The following is a 17194-nucleotide window of genomic DNA, read 5'->3' as shown; positions in this document are numbered from 1 at the left end:
CCTCAGAGACCCGTGGATACATACAATCAGTCCTCTGATTGTGAATAAAGAAGCCAAAGCCACTGAGGAAATACCTTCAAGTCACATACGAGGAAGACAGGATACAGGCTGAATGGCAACCCCAGCCTGGTGGTATCCTGATAGGAACAGAGACGGCTGTATAGGTCTCATAGTGGCGGAGTAGCTGTTACCTTTGTAGCAGCTCACACAGTTGAGTCTGGCAGGCACTACCTACACTGAGTGTTTCACACATGCTGGCTTGTATGCTCCTTACAATAGGCCTCTCCCTGCCCCCACCCCCAATTTTCTATTTTATTTATTTATTTGAGACAGGGTTTCTCTGTGTAGCCCTGGCTGTCCCAGAACTCACTCTCTCTGGCCTCAAATTCAAGAGATCCGCTTGCCCTCTGCCACTTGAATATTGGAATTAAAGGCGTGCTATCAAGCCCAGCTTAATTTTGTGTTCTTTTAAGCCTCCAAGTCTGCCATTTTCTCCTGCAACAATGGAGCACCTGTACTGTATCTGTCTTGGTCTCTCACTGTCCTCTGTAGGTAATTGGGCCCTGCCACTCGTCAAGGGACCTCTGACTTGCCCCTGTGGGAATGGGAGCGTCTAGTTGGTTGCAAGCCCAGCCCGGCCCCAGCAGATACAAGGTTCATCTTCAGGTCCTCTCTTGTACTTTGCAGGTCTCTGTACCTCAGGTGCCCAAGGGGCTGGTCCTCTACTAAGAGAATCAAAGGAACACACCCCAAATGTTTCTTCCCCAAACATCTCTTGCAAAGGTTGTGCTTATAGAAATCAAGGAACAATTTAAAGGAGTCACTTATCTCCTGGGGATCAAACTCAAGTTGTCAGGCTCAGTGACAAGTACCTTTGCCCACTGAGCCACCTGCCCCAGATTTCAAACCCAACAGTGGAGATGTGAGGACAGTGCTGAAACTCACTGTCCCTGCTATGTCAGAGGGAGGGGGCACACAGTGTCTGTCACATGTATATGTGTGAGCATGCATCCCCTCCAGCACCCACCAGAGCACACGTGTTCAAACACAATGGCTCAAAGGCCAGGCAGCCAGGCAGCCCACTTTGTACTGCTAACAAGGCGACGTAATTACAGGAAAGGGCAGCCGGGCAGATAAAAGGATACAAAATTTCAACATCTGTTGCCATAAAGGGATAAGGAGTAGTGAAACGCAAAGTATCAGTTTGGTGTCAGCAGGCAGAGAGCCAATTTCAAAGAGTTCAGGGGGACAGAGGGGACAAGAAAGCAAAAGCAAAGGGGTAAAAGAATAAGAAATTACAGGGTTCCTTAAAGAAGTAGAGAAACAAGAGAATGAAAAGGCTGTCAGTAATACTTTCAAAGGAGAAGGCAGGTACTTTCAGGAGAGGCAGTCCCGTAATCACCCTGACTGAAGGCCAGGCCCCTGCGCGGGGCGGGGCAGAGGAAGGCCAGGGGAGACAAAGCCACATCTGGGTGGAATGGGGCACGCATGATGTCCTCAGCACAGCAGCCTGTGATGACCACAGCTGCCATCTCCATCCATGAGCCCCTGCCATTTGGCTGTTAGCGAATGCCCTATATTCAGACCCTGTGCTTAGCGAAAGACGAAGTTCCATTCCCAACATGCCTGGGGCCAACCAGGTAGCTCAGTACCTGGTGGAAGAGGCCATAGTGACAGATCAGGGAGAGCTTTGTGAGGGGACACTACTAGTGCTGACCTGGGTTCCCTTAGGGCATGGGGTCGCCCCGAGCAAAGCCTAAGAATGTGGGAAACCCATTCGGCCCTTTCCCTGGCTAAGAGACTCAGCAGCTTCAAGATAGAAATAAAAGCATAGGGCTGGAGAGATGGCTCAGCTGTTAAGAGCATTGCCTGCTCTTCCGAAGGTCCTGAGTTCAATTCCCAGCAACCACATGGTGGCTCACAACCATATGTAATGAGGTCTGGTGCCCTCTTCTAGCCTGTAGGCATACATGCAGACATAACATTGTATACATAATAAACAAATAAATAAATATTAAAAAAAAAGAAATAAAAGCATAACAGAACAGGGATGACCCTGCCCTTAGGGACAGAGAGAGAGAGAGATCTGTGCATGTGGATGCAAACCTGCAAGGTGGCAGTAGCAGAGGGCTCAGTGCCTCGGGAACAGTAAAGTCACCAAAAGCCCTCTACCTGCTTCCCTACTTCCCAGTCCCCAGCATGGCTCAGGGTCAATAGCTGGACCCCTGTGACACCTTCAGGTCTGAAGTCGGGCTTCTCCACCCTGTAGCTTATATCGGTCCCCAACCCCCAGAGTATTCTGCTCATAGTGACCACTGCTAGATCCAGCTCAAATGCCCCTTGGTAGAAAATGCAAATCCTGCAACAACAGCAGGCTCATGGTGGTGGAAGATGACAGAGGACCACTCAGACCTACTAGGCCTCCAGTAGCTGGGAGGTGTGTGCCACACAGTCATCACCTGGCACTCCCCCACCCCCGTGACTACCCAAGACATGCAGAGAGAAGACATAAGGTACACTTGGATTCCTCTAAGCTTCGAGCTAAGGACTAGGAGGGCTTTGGTATAGTTCCTCGAAACCTGACGAGACTCCTTCAGTGGTTGGCTGTCACTGGGAGTTGTTGGCACTTGAGGATTGAACACTGGGCTGTCAGATACTGGGTCCTATGCACCTGGGGCTGAGTGAGGGGCCCCAGCTTCCTCACTGGCAATCCCTCTCCTTGGGCTTAACTTACAGTGCTGTTCCAACAGAGGAAAAGGCCAAAAGGGAGATAGGACAGGCAAGTTCTAGCCAGTCCTTCCTCACCCCTTCCCTGCTTAGCCCCTGGGTACCCTGAAAGGGATCTCTGGGCAGTCTAAGTTCAGTACTGGATACTTGGGGTGGGTACCTGAGAGATGAACATGGCAACAGTTCTAAAGATGGCAGGACCTGTGCCCAGTGGGAAGCTGCACCTCCTGGGTGTCCCAGCCCCCACCAGCACCTGAGGGTAGCCCAGATGCTGAGAGTCCCCCACCCCCCAAATCAGCACACACATAAAAGAAAATTCACGCCATGCTCAGGTTTCGGCAGTGACAGGTTAAAAGCAAAGCAGCCAGCCAGCACTGCATTCCGCCCAGCCAGCGTCCTGCCGGCAATACCACTCCACCTTGCAGATTGCCTGTCAGTCAGGCTTTGGTGTTATTGAAAGATCAAACTTGGTCCTGCCTGTTCATTACCTTAATCCTGTTTTCTACATGGCTTTATTATCTGCTTGGCTTCTTTAGGAAAGACAGCTCCAAAGTTGTCCTGGCCATCTATTTCCTCCCACCAGGGCACCTCCTCACCCCCTGCCATCTCAGTTCTCCAACCTGTGTCCTGGACACAGGGCAAATGTTTGCACAAGGTCTGGTTCTTCCCATGGGTGACGAGGACAGTCTGGGGCTAGAGAGGAGGCAATGCCATGTGACACCTAGGGTGGCCCTGTCACATGCAGAGCCCAGAAGCTGGCCAGAGAACACAGTGACAATAACTCATTTGATTCCAGAGCAACCCAGAACCTTAGTTGTCTTGTGCTCATTCTTATTTGGGTTCATTTTGAGTTCAGTAAAGTGTCAGTGTTTGGGGTTGATGAGGTCTAGGGATTTCATAGAATGTATATTCACAGAGCCAGTCCTTTAGAACTCCATCCTGATCCTAAGTCCCCTCCAAGGCAATAGGAGGCAGCTCAAAGATCATCCAACCTTGTTTGTTTTGTTGAGGTGGAGACTCTCGATGTAGCCCTGGCTGTTCTGGAACTCACAATGTAAACCAGGCTGGCTTCAAACTCACAGAGATCCACCTGCCTCAACCTCCCAGATGGTGGGATTAAAAGTCAAGCAACACCACACCCACAGATCATCTAACTTTGAGATTCTGCTAAGCCATGGTGGTATACCCAGACCCCCCTCCTAAAGCGGGGCCCAGGCAGAAGGGATGGTATGTGAGCCCCAACTCTATGACTAACTGAAGCTGAAACCGCTGATACAATGCTCATCCGTGGACCACAGTCGCACTGGCAACACCCTGCTCTGTGCTGTGGCCAGCAGCTTCCTCTCCTGCCACTGGTGGCGGCCACAGGTTTCCTGCGACTTGAGAGGTCAGGTCTCCATGAACTGTTCAGTGCTGTGGGAGACGGCAAAGGATGCAGGTGTTGGCAGTGGGGCCTTTCTTCATAGTTATTTAATCATAACTATTCCTGGGAGTGGGAACAGTGGATTCTCATTTTCAGTCCCCAATGTGCAAAGCAAAGTCTAGCGAGGCCCCAATTGAAGCTGGTAAGTGGCAATGTAGTTCTGGAGTGGGAGCCTCAAGCCACACAACCAGGGCTCCCTCAACTCCCTCTGGTCCCAGCACATAGCCCCACAAGAGAGGGTTCCTTCTGCCTCAGCCTTAATCTCAAGGGGGAAGGACTGGTGTCCGTTCTACAGAATAAATTCATGAGAACAAATTCAATAATGTGCCAGATGCCAACAGCCTCAGGACACAAAACCACAGGAGCCCTAGAAGTTTTAGTTTAGCTGGCAATGGGTGATGTGACCACCAAATGAATTGACAAAAGTAAATACATTTTTATGTACATTGGTGTTTTGCCTGCATGTATGTCTGTGCACCACATGAATAGCTAGCTGGTGTCCTCAGAGGCCAGAAGAGGTTGTCAGATACCCCAGGAACTGACGTAACAGATGGTTGGGAGCCACCATGTGGTTTCTGGAAATCGAACCTGAGTCCTTTGAAAAAAAGTCAGCCAGTGCTATTAACTACTGAGCCATCTCTCCAGCCCCACAAAAGTAGATCTAAAGTGAGGAAGGTAAGACCCATCTCACATGAGACCACACTTGGACTGGCCATTGCTCAGAGGGACTGATTCAGAGAATTGAAGGTAACAATGGTCCTGAAGCCAGCGTGAGCTCAGCTCCACAGACCACTGGCCCACTGCTTACATTCTTTCCTGTTAACCAAACCCCAGGTCTGCAGCACCTGCCTTTCTCTCCGCCAGTACCAGTATGTGTTGTGTAGGAGAGGCTGGCTCTTCTCTCAGGCCAAAGAAGAGCTTCTTCTGGGCTCTTTGTCCTTTCCAATCACAAGTCCATTCTTTCGTGTGTTGTTTTTTGTTTTGTTTTTTTGAGACAGGGTTTCTCTGTACCTTTGGAGCCTGTCATGAAACTCACTCTGTAGACCAGACTGGCCTAGAACTCACAGATATCTGCCTGCCTCTGCCTCCCAAGTGCTGGGATTAAAGGCCTGTGCCACCACTGCCTGGCCATAATTCCATTCCTAATTGATCTGTTTGAATTTGATTTTCATTACTTAGAGCCCAAAGCTACAGTTAATAGATGAACTCTGTTTATGAAGAACAACTAAGGAGCTGAAATGGTGGGTCTGGGAAAAAGAAGGCCCTGGAAGGGCAGGAACAGGTCACAGACACCTAGAGGCCTGCTCTCCAGGAGAGAGGGATTTGGCTTTCTTCTTGTCCAAGCTCATAGATTCAGGAAGCAAATCTCAAAGAGAGGGAATTCTGGCCCTCAAAGCTGACTAGAAAGGCAGCATAGTCTGGGGAGATGCTGAGCACCCACCCAGTTCTCAGACAGTCATCAGTCTTGTGCTGAGAAATCACCTAGAGAGACCAGTTGTGGGCACACACTTCAGAAAGACCATCTGTGGCTTCTCCCTTCTTCCCTTGGGAGGAGGAAAGGAGAGGGGGCAGAGCTAGAGCAACAGCGTGAAAGACAGGAAAGAGGCAGCCTCCCTCCCTCAGCTGAAGAGTTTCAGGTGTCACAGTTGATTACAGGAAAAATCAGTAATTTAGACTGGATCAAAATTGAAAGTCTGAAGGCTAAAGAAATGCTCAATGACTAAGAACACTGGCTGTTCTTCCAAAGAATCCAGATTCTGCTCCCAGCACTCACATGGCAGCTCACAACCATCTGGAACTCCAGTTCCAGGGGATCCAACACCCACTTCTGGCCTCTGCAGGCAACAGGCACATACATGGTGCTCAGACAAATACATGTAGATAAAACACATACACATAAATAGTAAAAATTTGTTCTGCAGAAGACATTAAATTAAAAGGACAAAAAGACAAGGTCCAGATTAGGAGAAGATACTTGTAAATTTGACAATATTTATAACATTTGACAAAGGACTAATGTCTAGACTATATAAAGCTCAAAACTCAATAGTAGAAAAGCAATGTGATGGACCATGGACATGAGCTAACATGTAAACAGGATAGACAGATGGCAGATGAGCACATGAACACATGTTCAACATCAGAGAAGCCCAAGTCAAAATCATAGTGTCACACTTATCAGAACAGAAAATAAAAACAGTGGCACCAGGAACACCTAGTCAAGATGTACAGAACACCAGATACCTTGTGTCCTGGTGGACATGTGGAATGGTAAAGAGGTACTGAGAAAAGTTTGGTAAGTAAAAAAAAAACTAAACATGCACTTATTAAAATAATCTAAAATAAAATGTCACACAACTGTAATCTCAGTACTCGGGAGGCAGAGGCAGGTGGATCTCTATGAGTTCGAGGCCAGCTTGGTCTAGAGTTCCAGGACAGGCTCCAAAGCTACACAGAGAAATCCTGTCTCAAAAAAAAAAAAAAAAAAAAAAAACTAAGTAATTGACTTTGCTGGCATTTCCCCTAGAGAAATGAAAATGTGCTCCCACATGAAGCTATGCACAGATGGTCCTAGATAGCAGCTTTATTTGCAGTTGTCCAACTGTGAAAACAACTCGCAAGTCCCTGAATGGGTGCATGTTCTTCATCAGGGAGAGACTGGGTGTGTCTGCACTGGACTATATACTCCGTGGTCCAAAGGAACGGCACTGCTATGTACACGTCTGTAGGTCGTGTGGAATATGCTGAGTTTTCTAAGAAAAAAAATCTTTGTTTTTTACTTGTTGTTTTTTTGAGATAGTCTCACTGTGTAGCCTTGGCAGGCTTGGAATTTACTATGTAGATCACGCTGGCCTTGCACTCACAAAGATCTGCCTGCCTCTGCCTCTCTGGGACTAAAGGTATGTGCTGGGACTAAAGGTATGTGCCACCATTTCCAACATTAAAAAGCTAGTCTTAAAAAGGTAACACACTAGGGCCTGGAGAAATGGGTCAGTGGTTAAAAGCACTGACTGCTCTTCCGGAGGACACTGGTTCAATTCCCAGCTCCCACTTGGCAGCTTACAACTGTCTGTAACCCTAGTTCCAGGGGGATCTGACGCCCTCTTACGGATTCTGCAGGTACTGCATGCACATGCTGCACAGACATACACACAGGCAAAACACTCATACACATAAATATTTTTTTTCAAAAAGCTAACATACAATTCCATTTATATCATATCTTCAAAATAGCAAAATTAGAGGCAAAGAACATCTAAGTGGTGGTGGGGAGTTAGAGAGGGATGGCAGGTACCATTAGGAAGGGTGTATGAGGAAGAATCTTTATCTTTTGAGGGCAGGGTTTCAAGACAGGGTTTCTCTGTGTAACAGTCCTCGCTGTCCTGGAACTTGTGTTATAGACCAGGCTGGCCTCAAACTCACAGAGATCTGCCTGCCTCTGCCTCCCAAGTGCTGGGATTAAAGGTGTGCCTCCAAAGCCTGGTAGTAGGTGCTGTGGTAGTAGGTGCACTGGGCAAAAGAACGGCTTATGGGACACACCAGTGTCAGTTTCCTGCTTTTGATATGCTCTGTTATTTAAGATGTTATATGAGCACCCCTCTAGTCTATTTTGTAACTTCCTATGAATATAGAATATTATTTCAAAATAAAAGTTTTTGGTTAAAAAATAACAAAACCAAGCCAGCAGTGGTAGCATAACCTTTAATCCCAGCACTCAGAAGGCAGGTGGCTCAGCTCAGTGAGTTTGAGGCCAGCCTGGTCTATAGAGCGAGTTCCAAAACAGCCAAGGCTGTTACACAGTGAAACCCTGTCTCGGGGGGTGGGGTACCAAAAACACTATAAACAGACAATCGATGAGAACGTATTAGGCTTGCCAACTGGACAACTGTAAAGAAAACCTGCTTGTGTTTTAATTGTTCTAGACAACTCTTTTTATAGATTCTGTAGGCCACCTTTGAAATTTTTTATATCATAAAAATCCCCCTCTGAGGATAGATTACATAGCCAGGCACTCTTCAGAAGGTATATTAAATTCAAGTAGTTACTATCAATTCTACATGAAATTACCCACCTGGTACAGGTGATCTCCTCAAGCTAACCTCAAATAACTCCCAAGAAAGGCACTGCAGCTGCCCGTGGGTGGCTAGGTGTGGTTCCTGCCCCACCTCCTCCAATGCGGTACCGCAGGGGCTGGTTAGCAGCTAGCTCTTGTTTAGTCTCCCAGCTGCCCTACCCCTGCCCCCACTGAATGCTCTGTGGGTTTAGGAATCTCTTACCTGTTGAGGTCCCAGATCCTCAGAGGTGAGAAGTGCCCACAACAAGCTGTTCCTGTCACAAAAGAGCTGCCGAACAAAAGGAGAGTCGAGTTAGAGCTGGCTTGTCAGAACCTGTGGCGGAAATGGCTACACACTAGAAATGCAGGGCTCTTTCCCCAGGGATCATGGGGTTAAGCCAGAAAAAGAAACATTGAGAGAGAATGAGGAAGTACCACAGCACAGAAGCCTGGGAGAGATAACTTGGTGGGTAGTGGGGAGGGGTGCAACCTCCCAAGGCTGACTACAGGACCTACAGGTTCGACCACAGATGAGCTTGCTCTTTGGACTGGGACCACGTGTCCTCTGACCACAGTAGCAGCAGACCTCTGGAAGTGAGTTCTGAACCCAAGGCAGTGAGCTTCTTAAAGATATAGCTGTCTGAGACTTGAGAGCACAAGGCCATAAGGTCTCCTGGGAACATCCTACTGGGATTGACAAATGGTACCACAATCAGCCGGAGACATTTCATGAGGGTTTAAGAGTTGGGAAACCAGTTGGGCAGTGGTAGCACAAGCCTTTAATTCTAGTACTTAGGAGATAGAGGCAGGTGGATCTCTGTGAATTCAAGGCCAGCCTGGTCTACAGAGTTAGGTTCAGGACAGCCAGGGGTGTCCTGTCTGGGATGGGGGTAGGGGGATGAAGGAAGAAAGAAAGAGAGAAAAGAAAAGAAACCTCATGTCAATCAGTAAGGTTTTAACCTTACTGTTTTTAAACACTGGGGCAGGGATGGGCCAGGTCCCTACACGTCCTGCACAGGGGAAGGAAGCCTGGATACACTAATGATACGTTAACCATATAGGCAAGCAGCCCACTGGCCTACATGGCCCAGCACCTGTACTTTCTGTACCCAACGTGTCAGGAGGAGGTAGAGTGCTACAGAGAAGGTTCTGAAAGAGGCAGTGGTTTGGACAGTGCAGCAAACAAGGAGCTAGCTGCCAGCTGCTGACGTGGTAAATGCCTGGGCCAGGCACTGACCAGGTGGCTGGTTTACTATCGAAACTATGGACTAGTGCCCACCTGTCATCTCCAAACTGGAGCGAGGCCAGATAAGACACACTGGGGCTCTCGAGGCTCAGGCTTCCAAGGCTTCCTCCAGGAATATGATAGCATCCCAACTTCCTCTTAATCTACAGTACAGCCAGCAGTCATTCTGCCACAAAGTGGCCGTGCCAGGCAGCCTCTCCTGCCATGCCTCATTCCTAGCCTGGGCAGCTGCCACTGGACAGCAAGAAACTAAACTACAGAGTCAGGAGGTGTCACCCTCGCCTCCTCCTGCATGTTCTCTCTGGGGTAACCCATTAATAACTGGTAAAGCCAATTACCTTGGCCTGGAAACACAATAGCTACTTGGAAACCATTGGAGCAGGCAATTGGGCTCTCCAGACTTTTGAGGAGTTGGGGCCAGGTGAAGGGCGCCAGCACAGACACAGACATCTCTTAAGGAAGTCTCTCTAGACCTCTTGGCCACAGGCCTAAATTAGCCTCAAGGTAAATCAATACAGAGAGGTTGGGGAGGAGCCTGGAGTTAATCCCTGCCACTCCTGCAGCCTGACCTCCCAGTAGTGGGGAAGGGGCAGGGGAAAGAGGGGGGTTATGTAGACCCTTCCCAAGGGGCTCCTGTCCTCTGCTTGGCCTATTCACTCCTGGTCCTGACCATCTGCCACCAAGAAGAGGCCCCTCACCTCTTTAGTTGTCTATAAAAGATATCTACCTATAAGTGTTTCTCTCCAGAAGCTGTCCTTCCCCTTTTGCCTAGGTGCTGTGAAGCTAGAATGTCCTTCTGGCCCTTAGGAGGGCCTAAGAGTTAATAACAGAAACGCTGAGCTACAGACTGCAGACAGCTTGAGCAGCTGGGGAACATGCCCAGTCCAGGACTGCCTGGGTGCCAAGGAGTCAAGCCAGCTATAGATGTAGCCCCACATTCCTGGAACGCCTCCCTACTGCTGTGGCCATGCTTTCTGTCTGCCCTCTCCCCAATGCCTATGGTCCTTAGGAAAAATGTGGCAAAAGCAGGAGACTAGCCACATTTGAAGGAAGATGCTAGTAACAGATGAGCCCGGCCAATCCCAGACAGGGCTGCCAATATTCAGCACCTGCCCCAAACCGTCCAGATAGAATGCTTTGAAAGAGTGATGCGGTGGGGGTTATGCCTTATTGGCAGCTCAACCCCCACTTCCCTAAGCACCATAATCCTTGCTCCCGAATTAAAACCTGTCCTGATCTCTGGCCTGCTTGGGGTCAGTCTGATGTCTATGCTGGATTTGCTACATATTTGTCACTATGCTGGGTCCTATGCCAAGCCTGTTAAAATTCTCAATGAAATCAAACACAAGCATCCCTTCCACGGCTCCTCCTAAGAGACTGTCCACATGGACTCCCATGTCTAGTACAGTGCTTAGCCCAAAGGGCACTCAATACAGATCCATAAAACTGACCAGAAAGGGGCCTTCCAGAGTTCAAGGCCAACAGGGTTAGAGAAGCCAATTATACAGCCAGTGAAACTGGTCCTTAAAGGAATATTCTCCAAATCATCAAAGATTTAAACCTGAACAACAACATATGACAATATCCACTGATGGGGGAGTAAGAAGTCCCTCAGACTCCATAAGCTAACACCTTTTCTTTTTAACAACAAAGCCCTTGCCAGGAGCTAGCCTAAAATTTCTCAGCCCTTGTTCATACCCTCAACCTGCCACTGATCTACCTCAGGCAAGTCTGGTATCACACAGGCCACAAAGCCCAAAGTGGATACAGAGCCATCCAATCAAGAAAGTTAGGGGTCCTGCATGCAAGATGAAGAACAGAAGGTTGAGAAAATTCAGGAATATGGAGGGTAAGAAGGGACATTAACTCTGGAGCTGGAGTTCCATGCAGTTGTAAACTGTCCTATGTGGAGGCTGAGAACCAAACCCTGGTCCTCTGCAAAAGCAGCAAGTGCTTACTCACTGAGCCACCTTTCCAGCCCCTTATTTATGTTTGCTTTGATTTTGAGAGCCCTGGCTGACTGGGAACTCACTATGAAGCTTAGGGTAGCATCATACTTGTTAGGCCTCCTGTTTCTGACGACTAAGTGCTGGGATTACAGGAATACACCACCTGCTGGCTATTGTGCATTTACTAAAGAAGGGACTTGAACATGTAACGATTTTGGTACTGATTAGGGGACAAGTACTGGGTGCAGTCCCTCACAGACACAGGAGAATGACTGTCATTCACTACTATTTGTTTAGAGACAGGGCCATCGTATGTGGCCTAGACTCCAGCCTCCCAAGCACACGATACATCACCATACCACTGTGATCTACTGAGTCCCTACTAGGTGTAAGGTGCTGAGCAAGTATTTTACTAGCATTTCCCACAGACTAGAAAGCTCAGGGAGGTAATAAAACTTGCCTCTTATTCACCTGAGCAGCAGGTAGTAGGACTAGAATTGGCCCTCTTAATTCTAGAATCCAGTAGATCACTCTTCACCCCACAATGCATATGAGCTATGTTTCAAGTTAATTTTGTTTGGTTCCCAGAATGAAGTACAGTGTCTGCCTGAAGTCCCCAAAGTTCCTGAATGACTGAGTGAATGAATCAACAAGTTGAACGTGGTTCTACCTGGACAAGAAGAAAAGCCTGGCCCCGAGACAGGCAGCAGAAGTGGTTTGCTCAGCAGCTGTGGCCCGTGGATGGCCAGAGCCACCCAGCTGGCCTAGGCCCCAGCAGCCTGAGCCCAGGCTGACACACTTTGGCAAGGGAGGCCACCAGAGCTGTCACATCATTCACCAGCATGCCCATCAAGTGTATTCAGTTCTCTTCAACCCGCATTGGCATTTTAATTACTGTTGGGTAAACTAATTTGTACAAATGAAGGCCAGGCTGCCTAATAGAATATGCAAGCTCTCTGACCTCTGACAGGCACTGACACAAGATACAAAGGGAGCCGAGGAAGGCTTTTTATCTGAGCCTTATTACTCTCTATTACTCCAATTAGTCAGGCTCCAGTGCTCCTAATTGGAGGAAAAATTGCAATTAAATCAATTTTTGATGGGCTGCAAGTGGGTTCCTGAACCGCCCTGCTTGTGAAACACTGATATTATAGCAGCAAAGGTCACAGGCCTCATCGGCACCTGGGCCCCACCCCTGATTTCCCTTGGCCCCCTCCTTAAATACTTCAAGGAAACCCCTGCCCTTCCACTGGCTTGGCTAGTGAGGATGGGAAGGAGAGAGTCATTAGAACATGTCAGGTCTCATTGCTCTGTTGCCATCTGCTAACCTCCACACCGACATCATTACAGCATGCAAATCCCACAGCTTGAATACAGTGCGAAGGTCACACAAACTCACTCAGCTAGAGAAGCAGGAACAGGAGCTGCAGTGACAGCAGTGCATGGACAGGAAGTGAAGTGGTCACAGGAGGTCAACAGAAGTCAAGAAGGGGAAAGATGGAGGCAGGCTCTAGGTGAAGTGAGGTGCCTGGAATGTAGCCAACAGAGTATCCCGGGCAACAAAGAGAGGACGAAAGGGTGTATCTGGGAAAGGCAGAGAGAGAGAAATTGGTACACATGTCCACCTTGCAACTAGGGAAACATCCACTGCTAGATGTATGTCGTGTCAACATGGGGGGAGCACACTGCCAGCCTCCTGTCCAGAAAAGCACCTCTAGGAGGAAGCAGAGCGCGGTGCTCAAGAAGAAAATACAACTTTGTTCATCAAACTAAAGGAAACAGGACGAACAGGCCTGTCTGAAGTTTCAGTAAAGTTTTAGGCATATAAATATAAGTTTCGTTTCTTACAGAAACTAGAATAATTACCTCAAAAAGAGGGTGGAGACAGAAGTTCAGCCAATCTGGACTAGCAAAATGGCTGTGCACTTTTGATGACCTGAGTTCCATCCCGGGAACCCACTAAAAATATGGATGCAATGATACACATCTCTAATCCCAGCACTCCTATGACAAGGTGGAGGCAATAGAATCACCAGGATGATGATGAACCAGCCAGTGTGAAGTCCACAGACCAGAAGAAATTATAGAGACCCTGACTAACAAGGTGGGAGGAGAGAACTGACTCCTGACGGTTGTTCTCCAACCTCTACATGCATGCCATGACATCTGTACACTTCTGCGCGCGCGTGCGCACACACACACCAACACCACCAACAACACTTTTAAAAAGAGGTTTAGTGAACTCCATATGTGGTGGGTTAGTTGAAAAGGACATGTCTTGCCTTCAAGGGGTCAAAACCAAAAATGTGAATTAAACATGATATTCCCAAAGAATATAGGTAGAAAAAGAGAGAAAAAGCAGGGTACAAACAGAATTACTATAAGTATTTAAAAAATAATAACCTGGGGCTGGAGAGATGGCTCAGCAGTTAAGAGCACTGGCTGCTCTTCCAGAGGTCCTGAGTTCAATTCCCAGTAACCACATGGTGGCTCACAATCATCAGTAGTGAGATTTGGTGCCCTCTTCTAGCCTGCAGGCATACATGCAGGCAGAACACTGTATATGTAATAAATAAATCTTTTAAAAAATTAATAGCCTAAGCCAAAAAAAAAAAAAAAGGCAAGAGTAAGAGAAAACACACTACAATGCTAAAGAGACTGTGCTTGGGCAAAATAGCAATAAGCAATTCTTCTTTCCTAAGTTTTCTTTATTTTTCAGATATTCCCTAACAAATGTTACTTTTAAAAAAGGAAAACACAACCAGGAGTGGCAGCTCACACTTTTAATCCCAGTACTTGAAAGACAGTCTGGTCTAGGTAGTAAGTTCCAGGACAGCCAGGGCTACATGGTGAGGCACTGCCTCAAAAACAAACAAATAAGGGAAAAACACATCATGATCCAGGACAGAAGATGTCAAAATGTCTTCAAATGCCCATTTTCATCTAATTAATGTATAAATGAAATATAGTTCTGTAGTAGGAGCTGCAGGTTGCATTCCGCCACCCAGCTCCCACCAACAGCTAGCTTAACCCAAAATAACAACACACAAACTGTATTCATTTAAACACTGCTTGGCCCATTAGCTCTAGCCCTTACAGGCTAATTCTCATATCCCGATCAACATATCTCTAATAATCTGTGTAGCATCAGTCTTACTGGGAAAGATTCAGCATGTCTGACCTGGCGGCTTGCTTCATCTCATGCGTCTGCCCGGGAGAGGGGAGCATGGCCTCTGCTTCACAGAACAGAGCTGTCGAGTCTGAGCTCACTTCCTCTTCCTCCCAGCATTCTGTTCTGCCTACTCCACCCACCTAAGGGATGGCCTATCAAAATGGGCCAAGGCAGTTTGTTTATTACCAATGACCTTCCTCCATCATAGTCCCATAGAAACAAGATTCTGACTTCATCTGAAAGAGGAAATAAATGCATAGGAGTAACAAAATATCTGAAAAAAGGGTTAAAGTTCAGAGCAAGTGCATGAGAGCCTAGACAATGCAAGCCTGTGATCTGCATATGTTCCAAATTATAGGATGTCAACTGTTTGCTTCAAATACAACAAATACATACTAAACTTATTTTCTATAATATAAAGGAGGCAGGACCATAGTTGACTGATAGGACTCTTAAATAGCCCACTCATTTTGAATTGTGTGTATATATATTTGCTTTTGTTTTTCAAGAATCTCTGGCTGTTCTGACCAGGCTGGCCTCGAACTCACAGAGATCTGTCTGCCTCTGCCTCCTGAGTGCTGGGACTAAAGGGGTGCACCACCACCACCCAGAAGGTTTATATTTTTATTAGAACATATTTATGTATTACTTATATAAAAATTAGAAATGTTTGAGGGTCTGAAGATATGGCTCTATGGCTAAGAGAGCTTGCTGCTCTTCCAAAGGACCTGAGTTCAGTTCCCAGAATCTACCCCAGGCAGTTCACACCCACCTGTGACTCTGGCTATAGAGGAATGGCTCAGTCAGTAAAGCACTTACTTGTTTACAATCTAGGACTGGAGTCTGACCCCAGCACTATATAAAGCTGGGCATGGTGGTGTGCACTTGCAATCCCAGTGCTGGAGAGCCAGAGATAGGAGAACCCTGAGACTCCCGAGCTAACCAGCTGAGCCAGCTAGTGACCTTTAGCCCAATGAGACTCTGACTCAAAGAAGGTGAATGGCCTTCCTGAGGATGACAACAGTGACTCTGGTTTACACACACACACACACACACACACACACACACGTTAAAAATGGAGGTGCAACTACACTAAACCTCATAGAAGAGAAAGTGGGACATACACTTGAACACATTGGCACAGGAGACTACTTCCTAAATACAACCCCAGTAGCACAGACACTGAGAGAAACAATTAATAAATGGGACCTCCTGAAACTGAGAAACTTCTATAAAGCAAAGGACACAGTCAACAAGCAAAACGACAGCCTACAGAATGGGAAAAGATCTTCACTAACCCCACATCAGACAGAGGGCTGATCCCTAAAATATACAAATAACTCAAGAAGTTGGTCATCAAAAGAACAAATAATCCAATAAAAAAAATGGGATACATACCTAAACTCTTAGCAGACGAATCTCAAATGGCTGAAAGACACTAAAGGAAATGTTCAACATCCTTAGTCATCAGAGAAATGCAAATAAAACAACTCTAAGATTCCATCTTACACCTGTCAGAATGGCCAAGATCAAAAACACTGATGACAGCTTATGCTGGAGAAGATGTGGGGTAAGGGGAATGTTCCTCCATTCGTGGTGGGAGTACAAACTGGTACAGATGCTTTGGAAATCTGTATGGTGATTTCTCAGAAAATTAGGAAACAACCTACCTCAAGACCCAGCAATACCACTTTTGGGAATATACCCAAAAGATGCTCAATCATACCACAAGGACATGTGCTCAACTGTGTTCATAGCAGCATTGTTTGTCATCAGAACCTGGAAACAACCTAAATGTCCCTCAACCGAAGAATGGATAAGGAAAATGTAGTACATTTAAACAATGGAGTACTACACAGCAGAAAAAAATGACATCTTGAAATTTGCAGGCAAATGGATGGATCTAGAAAACATCATATTGAATGAGGTAACCTAGACCCAGAAAGACAAATATGTACTCACTCATAAATGGCTTTTAGACATAAAGCAAAGAAAACCAGCTTACAAATCACAATCCCAGAGAACCCAGACAACAATGAGGACCCTAAGAGAGACATACATGGATCTAATCTATATGGGAAGTAGAAAAAGACAAGATCTCCTGAGTAAATTGGGAGCATCGGGATCATGGGAAAGGGTAGAAGGGGAAGGGAGAAGAGGGCAGGGGAGCATAGAAAAATATATAGCTCAATAAAAACAACTAAAAAGTAGAAGGTGGTGTTGGGGTAGTGGTGGCTCAGGCCGTTAATCCCAGCACTTGGGAGGCAGAAGACAGAGGATCTCTTGTGAGTTTGAAGCCAGCTTGGTCTACAAGGTTAGTTCCAAGACAGCTCCAACTACACAGAGAATCTGTCTGAAAAACAAAAAGGAGGTGGAGGACTGGAGAGAAAGCTTGTTCAGTGGTTAAGAGCACTTGCTGCATAACCATGAGACCAGAGTTTAGACTGCAGCTTAGTGGCCTCATCTACACCCATAACCCTGGCTTACAAACCTGAGCTCCTGAGTCCAGAAGCAGATTTCCAACTCCACACTTCCCCTTTCAATCATCACAGCAGTCCGCATCCGCATCAAGCCTACGCAGGAGGCTGCTAACACCTCCTGACACAGACGGCCCACGGTCTGC

The 17194-nt window shown here is 47.0% G+C and overlaps 1 protein-coding gene across 4 annotated transcripts in view; it reads right to left on the bottom strand.

The window, feature by feature from the left end:
- Nucleotides 1-17194, bottom strand: part of Fbxw4 (F-box and WD repeat domain containing 4) — a 90334-nt gene that overhangs the window by 4623 nt on the left and 68517 nt on the right. For all 4 annotated transcript variants that reach the window (XM_050144857.1, XM_050144861.1, XM_050144849.1 and 1 more), the window contains one exon: nt 8428-8493. In XM_050144857.1, the coding sequence (XP_050000814.1) occupies nt 8428-8493 (66 nt within the window). The remainder of the gene's footprint in view (nt 1-8427; nt 8494-17194) is intronic.

Source organism: Alexandromys fortis, unplaced genomic scaffold (assembly GCF_014885135.2).
Source record: "Alexandromys fortis isolate MF-2015 unplaced genomic scaffold, M_Fortis_MF-2015_v1.1 scaffold_16, whole genome shotgun sequence".
Classification (NCBI taxonomy): Eukaryota; Metazoa; Chordata; class Mammalia; order Rodentia; family Cricetidae; genus Alexandromys; species Alexandromys fortis.
The sequence above is the reverse complement of the archived record's forward strand: the minus strand, read 5'-3'. Positions and strand labels throughout refer to the sequence as shown.